The sequence below is a fragment of the Bombus pyrosoma genome, linkage group LG6 (assembly GCF_014825855.1).
Source record: "Bombus pyrosoma isolate SC7728 linkage group LG6, ASM1482585v1, whole genome shotgun sequence".
Classification (NCBI taxonomy): domain Eukaryota; kingdom Metazoa; phylum Arthropoda; class Insecta; order Hymenoptera; family Apidae; genus Bombus; species Bombus pyrosoma.
This window is the reverse complement of record NC_057775.1, coordinates 6959112-6967318: the sequence shown is the minus strand read 5'-3', so window position 1 is coordinate 6967318 and position 8207 is coordinate 6959112. Positions and strand designations below refer to the sequence as shown.

The window sequence follows — 8207 nt, the reverse complement described above, 5'->3', positions numbered from 1 at the left end:
TATTTAATATGTGTATGTATCTATTATCTGCTATTATATATGTATATAATTTTAAGTTATAATTCCAAAAATTACCGCTAGATGACAGAATTATCAGTTGCAAAGGGGGTTGTTACAGAATTATAGGGTGTGAGACGGCTGTGGTCTTGTGGTTTCTCACGAAAGAAAGTTGCTTAAATAAAGGTGATTAAAAATGTCGAAACTTATTGGAGAGGTTATAGCAATATCTAAAGGTACGTATTTAATGCTTAATTATTATAATTATTTTATTTCGTAAAGTTAATTATAACTTGCTGATAAAAATTGATTGTTATATAACTCAAATATTCTCGTTGTAAAATAAAAGAGAATTAATTGTTTTGCTATTTTAAATTACGATCATACTTCAGTCATTGAAATTCCAGAATAATTTTAAATAAGTCATTAATGGGCACATAATTTGTCAGAAATATTTTTCTTAATGTTTTCAAGGTTATGTAAGATATATATATATTTCCAGTTAGTTTTACTGTCAATCGTTAATAATCTTTTATTAATATAAATAAAATGTATTATAATTATTACTTATAATCATGTATTCATTGCAGTTTTAACAACAAAAACCAAGCCTGCTATTAGGAATCTTGTATATTATGGAAAAGTAGAATTAGTTCCGCCAAAGATATCTGACATTCCTGCCATAAAGAATGGTATCTCCAATATGATCAGTGCTGCTAAAAATAAACGATATCTTGATCTCACAGTGCGTGAAGCTTGGCTAAATACATTAGTTGGAATTGAAATTTTATGTTGGTTCTTCGTAGGAGAATGTATTGGAAAACGACATCTTATAGGATATAACGTATAAAAATGTATTAACATTCATTTGGGGATATAATCTCTGTATAATAGTTATTCAAATAAATATATATATATACACATATAAATTCAATTTTAATTTTATAAATAAACATTAATATTATTTAATTAAAATATTTTCTTATTTCATTGCGTTTCATAAAAGATGTGTCATTTAAAAAAAAAGCAATATTAAACATTATATTATATAATTATTTATTATACTCAAAAATAGGATCATGTTAATATATGTTGTTTTGCATACTGCCATATACATATTGCTCCACTAACGTGAACATTTAATGATCGTATTACACCAACTTGTGGTATTTCTATGCAGGTATCAAACAAAGGTATCAAATTGGCAGGAATCCCATCTTTTTCATTTCTGTAAATGACATTTATTGTTATTCATGTGAATTTATTTACTTTATGATTACTTACCCTAAAACAAGAATTGTCTTTTTCTCAAATTTCATATTTAACAAATTTGTACTATTAGCTGTTTGTTCTACTCCTACCAAAGACCATCCCATATCTTTTTTATTCAATAAATATTTGCATAGATCATATGGTTTTACCTACAATGGCCATGAATTGGTTACAATAAACCTCTTTTGTATGTATTAAAATGTTATACATATAAAATATACCTCTGTAATAGTTATCCAATATTCAGCTGATACACTAAGATTCTGAAATTCCTTATCTTTAATTTGATTCATATTAGCAATAACCAATTCTTTTACATTAAAAATTTCACAAGTACGAGCAAGTCCCCCTAAGTTTGGAGTACGACTAACAAGACATGCTACAACTATAAGACCATCTTCATCTGATATTCTCTTATGAGAAATGGATTCTCTGATTGTTGGAAAAATATCACTATGTGACAAATTGGTAGACATCAGAGGATTAATTTTTTTTTGAATATCATTCAATTCTTCAAATTCCATATTACTGTTTTTTCCAAAAGATTCTATACTGCTTGTTTTTTCTTTAAATTTTAGGAATTTAGTATTCTTTACATGTATGAAGCATATTATTAGAAATTAGTATAATCATAATAGTTTATAAAATACCTGAAGATTTTATTAAAAATGATGATGTTTTAGTATCTGATAATGATGTATCTATGTTATATAGCTGAAGAGAATGACCACTAAATTCTTCAAAATTCAAATTTTTGAACAAATGTGGATTTATCCATTCACTTGCATCCATATCAGTCAATCGAGGTAATTCATAATAAATTGTCTATAAATAGAAAGAAAACATTATTTAAGTATTATATATAAGTATTATATTTAAGTATATATTTTTATTTTTATTTATCTATTTAATAATTTTAAATAGTAATTTTAATATTACTTGTAAGGTATAGTTCAGTATAGGATGAAAAATAGAAAAATAAAAGTCATCCTGTATTTTGTTTGAATTTCTTGCTAATCCATCTTTCAAAGTTGCAATTGCGGCATTATATAATCCTCTATATTGTAATGTTGCATGATCAAAATTCATTTCTTCCAACATTTTGTATAATTTTACAAAGATAATCTATTGTGAACAAAATATTAATATGGTTGTAATTTATTATTAGTTTATAACTTAACATAATACAATTTACCTGACCGTAAAGACGCATACTATATTGTTGTCCTAAACAGCAACGGGTAATATAATTGAGTGCCGTTAAAATAAAATTGCTTTGGGAATCTTTGGGTAGAAGTTTAGAAACATGATAAATGATACACATTATGGAACTAACACATCCTGGACGTGTTTTAATACCCTACACATATTATATTAGTTAGAGAATTCTTATATTAATAAAAAACAATTTCATAAGAGAAACACAAAACTTATTTAAATACCTTTTCAAAAAATTCCCAGATTTTATCATGAAATTCTATATTTTCCACGAAAATTTTTATTAATATCCATTCTTGCATTATTCGAACACTATGTTGATTACTTTCCAGAAGTATTAAATTACAAAGAAATTCTTGCAGTATTACAGTATTATCCTGTAGATGAATCAAATGTTTTTCCTACTATATTTATTACTACAATTTAAAATAAGATGATATGTAATTTACATACAATATTTTGTTACCTTAGTTAAAATTGGCTGTATTATTAATAAAGTTTGCATAATTCGATGCTTTATTTTATGTATGTAAGAATGATTGAAATATCGTTTATTTTTGTACTTTTCCAATTTCTGTAAAATAGTTGGGAGAAATGTTGATCCAAATTCTCTATCTTCATTAATTATCTGATGTAGCAGAATGACAGAAGCTGCTCTAACATTAGCATCATTATTATGATCTCTATTAATGAAGTTAAAATATTAATAAAAAATGAATATATAAAATAATGTTAAAGATCATAAAAGTACCTACATTATTTGTATATGTTGTGGGTAACAGCTATGATAATTTTTTGTAATATATAAATAGACTTGATTTTCTATTTGTTTATCTTTTCGAAGTACATGTCCATGGAGGAGACATGTTAATAGTGCATCTTGTAGATTTTTTAAACAGCACGTGTTTAAAAATTTCATTTCATCTAATAAAAATTTTTTCAGTTTTGGCACATTATTACTTTCTTCCAGTAGTTGATTAAGAAACTAAAAATTAAAGATAATTTTAATATACAAGAAGAGATTCATTTCCTGAAAAATATATTACTATCTTACATTGTCTACAAAATCCTTAATATTGGGTAATACCAAAAAATTATTGTTTATAACAACTCCTATAAGATTTTTTATTGCTAGAAAATAAATCTTGTTCTTTGTACTCAACAAAGTGGTTTTCCAACATGTAGTGAAAATAGATATCAAGTTTAATTTATTTTCTAGATCTCCTATTGCTCCCTTATTAACCATTGTTTTTAATATCAGTGCTACTTCTGGAATAATTTCATTTCCTCCCATTTCATATAAATAGGAAATATTTTTAATCCAGTCAATGTTTTGAGGCCATAATTTTATTTCTACTTTCGTTAAAAATTGATTTACAAGTCTAGCAAGTAATACATAACAATCTGATGCTATCTTCCCTTTCAGTTCTATTTCAGATTCATCATTACTAGGTATGTGAATATCATGGATATTTAATAATGGTTGTAAATAAAATGAAGTGTGGTTTGTACATAAAATATTTTGAGTATAATGTAAGATATATAAAGCATATATGTAATGCATGTTCGTATATTGTTTTATATTTTGAATAATAGTTATACTATCATTTTTAAACTTCTCAACATAATGTAAAATTTCCTGTTTTGTTAAAAGCAAGTTTCCATTGTTAAGAGTTGAAGTAATTGCATTGAGATATCTGTTTAATTCTTCATAATTAAACTTGTATGGTATGCTTTTGCTGCTTTTAAGTAAAAATTTTAATGCATCATTAATATATAAAGTGAACAGTTGTATAATGCTCTTCTGTGTGTCTATGTCACTTAAATTAAGTAAATATGACATAAATTCTATCATATAAAAAATATGTGCAGTATCTGCATAAGGTCTTGTAGCTATCCCTTTCAGTGATGATAGCCAATTATTGAGTACTGCTTCTACAGAACATGATTTCTGTTGTAATATTAAACCTGCATCATGAAACATTGTAACAATAAGAGCAAATTTTGCAGGATTGAATTTTACATGCAAATTTTGACATGGATGTTCTTTACAAATAAATTTAATAAAATTTATTGCATCTACTTTTACTAATACTTCTTTCAACCATGCTATTATAATATTCCATAAAAATGAATTTCTTATGAAAATTTCTTCTAAAGGAAATTCTAACAACATATCCATTACAATTTTCAAATCATTAATTTTTTTTATAGAGAGGGGAATTGTTTTTAGAAGTTCAATTTGAAATGCAATTCTTAATATATAAGACTGCATTTGGTTTTTCTGAATTAAAGATTTAATTATATTTAATTGATCATCTTTCCAATAATTTAATACTTGACTTGAAACTGTCCTTAAAACTTTCATCATATAAAATATTGGTATAGGAGCCCATGTTTCTTCGTTCATTATTTGAAGAACTTTATTTAAAAATTCAACTTGTTCCTTTTTTACATGTATAAATAATGTTACAATATCGTTTAATATTTCTGGTTCTTGTTGATAAGTTTGACATTCATATAAAAATGTATTATTTAGAACATGTATAAATAATTTTACAAACTGATCATCATGTAAAAGAGCAGGTAATTTACAAACATACAATATTCCCTGTTTTACTATAGTATTATTTTCATGCAATAATATTCTTTCAAAACTTAGTTGTAACCAAATGTTGCTAAAGCAGTTATTACATGCAGCATGCTCCTGACTTCCTTTTACCAAAATTGGTAAATGAGTTAATGCAGGTAATATTAGATGATGTTGTTTTTCTTCCAATGCTTCTAATATCAAGAAATAATTTTGTCTAATGTCATTTATTGATATTTCTGTTTTAATAGATTGATTGCATAGGAAAGGAGTAATTGTATACTCTATCGATTTTAAATCACTTTCAGCTATAGTGCTCATAAAACAAGTTATTCGTTTCATTATAAATAATGCTTGTTTACGATACTGCTGTATAGGAGACTTTAAGCTCTTCATTATTAATAACCATAGTTGTTTTGTACAATATAGATCATGATGTATAAGACTATTATCTTTTAAATTTAATGAGAAATATATATCTATTAAAATGCTGAGTGCACTTAATAAATCTTTCAAATCATCTAATTCATTTAAGATACAATTCCATACAGCTGGGAAAATACTTTCAGAATCAAAGGTATTTATTAATTTTGGGAAAATTGAAGCAAATAATTGCCATTCCTTATTTTCTTTCATTTGTAACCATAATATTATATCTTTCAGGTACAAAGAATTAAAACGTTTCAGTAGATTTGATTCCAAGTCATTATATAGAAATTTCTTTAATTGTAACGATTCTAAAAAGCATTCTAGTATTTTCATATACAAAATTTTACTTTCATTACTATTCAAGGTATCAGCATTCGATTTCTGAAAATTTATCAAGTGTTGTTCAATACACTGTACATCACAGTGAAGCGTTAATCGTAAAATTATAATATCGTATAAAATTGGATATTCGATAAAATTCTGTAATTTTTTTTTCTCCAATAAAGTATTTTCTATAATTTTAAAACATAAATCATTTGACACTGCTTTAGAATGTTTCTTTTTTGTATCAAATATAAGTTGATATTCATAACATAATATCATTCGAAATGTATGTAATTGCTTTGCATATAAATTGTCTTTTAGTATTTCGGTATTGTAATATTTGTTTAAACGATGTAGCAATAAGAATGGGTCATCTTTGAATGCAATGTCTAATAATTCCAAGATTGAGAAATCTATTGTTGAAGTACGCATATAGCGTTCATGCAGATCCATTTTGTTGTAATTTTTTATTTTTATATATTTAGACTTATTTACATATTACGTAAATATATATCTCCATAAAAATTTTAATGTATTTTATTTAAATATCTTTAATTCACAAGAATTTGTTACAATACAGTATTTTATTTAACTTGTGCATATCTTTGTATATACCCACTATACAGCTGCTAGCCTACTAGTTAACCAATTATACCTAACCAATAAACGCGCACGTGGTTATTTAGAAATATACATATGTATCAAACGGTAATTTATTTCGTCATAAAAAGTCAATAACAGATTTTTAATAAGTTCTTTATGAATTTATGAGACAAATTGTGTACATCTCAAACTGAAGCAAACACGACAGTGGAGACTTCAACACTTAGCAGTTTCAGGAAATGTTGTATTTTCTGACAACAGGAAGCAACTTCCTGAAAATCATTAGCTTGGTCAAACAAGTGGTCAATAGCCGGCACATAAGTTTGACGAGAATGGCTAAAAGTAAATTTGAATATGTGAAAGAATTTGAGCGTGATGACAGTTGTTTGCCAAATTGTTGGATTGTGGTTAGAATTGATGGAAGAAATTTTTCAAAATTCTGTGAAGCGCATCAATTTACTAAACCGAATGATGTAGCTGCTTTGCAATTAATGAATCGCGCGGCTATTACGGTTATGGAAGATTTTAAAGAAATCATTCTAGGTTTTGGTCAAAGTGATGAATATTCTTTTGTCTTTCGAAAAGACACTGAACTTTACAAACGAAGAGGTACGTACATCTTAAAAAGTAATTTATAACATGATAAATTTAAGATGATAAATAATTAATATGGAAACACAAAAAATATATATGTACATGTATATGTATTGATTTCTATACAATTATTATTATTTACATGTTACATAATATTTGTATTCCATAATGTTTAATAATACAAATATATTGTTTAAAACATTTTTATAATATTTTAGCTTCAAAATTGATGACAAATGTGAATTCTCTTTTTGCATCATCGTATGTTTATCATTGGCCTCGTTTCTTCCAAGGCAAGGAATTATATTATCCACCATCTTTCGATGCCCGTGTTGTATTGTATCCTACAGATAAAAACTTAAGGGATTATTTAGCATGGCGACAGGCTGATGCTCATGTAAACAATTTATATAACACCTGCTTTTGGAATCTTGTATTAAAAGGAAAGCTAACTCCAACTCAGGTAAACTCTTTTATAATACATATATATATATTTATGTACATGTATATAAAAAGAATGATAATTATATATATGTGTAAATAATTATATATACCTTAGTAATTTTGAATCATATTTCTAAAAATTATTGTTTTTATTTATTTATTTTAATTTTTAGGCAGAAGGAAAACTTAGAGGTACATTGGCATCACATAAGAACGAATTACTTTTTCAAGAATTTGGTATAAATTATAATAATGAGCCACCACTTTTTCGAAAGGGTACTACACTTATAAGGAAATTAATACCTGATGGGACAGGTAGATTAAAACCTGCAGTGGTTCCATTGGTAGATGATATTATTGGAGACCGTTTCTGGAAAGAAAACCCGGAAGTACTCGGGTTAAAAAGTTTAGCAACTTATCAACCTCCAAATTTAGTAAATAATGTTAGTTCAAATCCAATCAGAACAACAAAACCACCATCTCCAACCACGAACATGAAACATATTAATAACACTCCACCACCTCCAGTTGCTAACGTGAATTCTATGAAAGAAGAAGTGCACCCAGCAAGAAACCGAGAATCAGATGGAGAAAGAATGCAGTGTGAAAGTGAACGAATTTGTAGAAGATAAGAAGTGTTTTATATTTTTTTTATAATAAATTTGAAAAACATCCTAACGGAAAATAATGGAAGTTTATTTCCAGTAATATTAAGAATATTTTAATCGCGTTTTAT

At 26.1% G+C, this 8207-nt stretch overlaps 3 protein-coding genes across 5 annotated transcripts; 2 read left to right on the top strand and 1 right to left on the bottom strand.

Annotated features, from left to right (window-relative positions):
• Positions 1 to 72: 72 nt before the first annotated feature.
• Positions 73 to 926, top strand: LOC122568812 (ATP synthase subunit g, mitochondrial-like). Its single transcript, XM_043728997.1, has 2 exons — positions 73 to 233; positions 588 to 926. Exons 1-2 carry the CDS (start codon positions 194 to 196, stop codon positions 845 to 847), a joined length of 300 nt encoding a protein of 99 aa, XP_043584932.1. The 5' UTR covers positions 73 to 193; the 3' UTR covers positions 848 to 926.
• A 110-nt stretch (positions 927 to 1036) lies between these two features.
• Positions 1037 to 6301, bottom strand: LOC122568806. Of its 3 annotated transcripts, XM_043728988.1 has the most exons (10): positions 3542 to 6301; positions 3243 to 3472; positions 2954 to 3170; positions 2712 to 2864; positions 2465 to 2629; positions 2209 to 2394; positions 1920 to 2094; positions 1491 to 1834; positions 1282 to 1418; positions 1037 to 1225 (listed from the first exon to the last, which is right to left on the bottom strand). In XM_043728988.1, exons 1-10 carry the CDS (start codon positions 6281 to 6283, stop codon positions 1075 to 1077), a joined length of 4500 nt encoding a protein of 1499 aa, XP_043584923.1. In that variant the 5' UTR covers positions 6284 to 6301; the 3' UTR covers positions 1037 to 1074. The 3 variants fall into 3 exon arrangements, 2 of the variants coding, with proteins under 2 accessions (XP_043584923.1, XP_043584924.1); XR_006317205.1 differs by lacking the exon at positions 1491 to 1834; XM_043728989.1 differs by lacking the exons at positions 1282 to 1418; positions 1491 to 1834.
• Positions 6302 to 6672: 371 nt separating this feature from the next.
• Positions 6673 to 8156, top strand: LOC122568809 (probable tRNA(His) guanylyltransferase). Its single transcript, XM_043728994.1, has 3 exons — positions 6673 to 7042; positions 7246 to 7490; positions 7645 to 8156. Exons 1-3 carry the CDS (start codon positions 6673 to 6675, stop codon positions 8101 to 8103), a joined length of 1074 nt encoding a protein of 357 aa, XP_043584929.1. The 3' UTR covers positions 8104 to 8156.
• Positions 8157 to 8207: the final 51 nt, after the last annotated feature.

Coding starts and splice junctions, on each gene's coding strand:
- LOC122568812 (XM_043728997.1), top strand. CDS start 194: ATGTCGAAACTTATTGGAGAGGTTATAGCAATATCTAAAG. Junction 234..587: donor GGTTATAGCAATATCTAAAG/GTACGTATTTAA, acceptor TATTCATTGCAG/TTTTAACAACAAAAACCAAG.
- LOC122568806 (XM_043728988.1), bottom strand. CDS start 6,283: ATGGATCTGCATGAACGCTATATGCGTACTTCAACAATAGATTTCTCA. Junction 3,473..3,541: donor TTAAGGATTTTGTAGACAAT/GTAAGATAGTAA, acceptor TTTAATTTTTAG/TTTCTTAATCAACTACTGGA. Junction 1,419..1,490: donor ATTGGATAACTATTACAGAG/GTATATTTTATA, acceptor TGGCCATTGTAG/GTAAAACCATATGATCTATG.
- LOC122568809 (XM_043728994.1), top strand. CDS start 6,673: ATGTTGTATTTTCTGACAACAGGAAGCAACTTCCTGAAAATCATTAGC. Junction 7,043..7,245: donor TGAACTTTACAAACGAAGAG/GTACGTACATCT, acceptor ATAATATTTTAG/CTTCAAAATTGATGACAAAT. Junction 7,491..7,644: donor GAAAGCTAACTCCAACTCAG/GTAAACTCTTTT, acceptor TTTAATTTTTAG/GCAGAAGGAAAACTTAGAGG.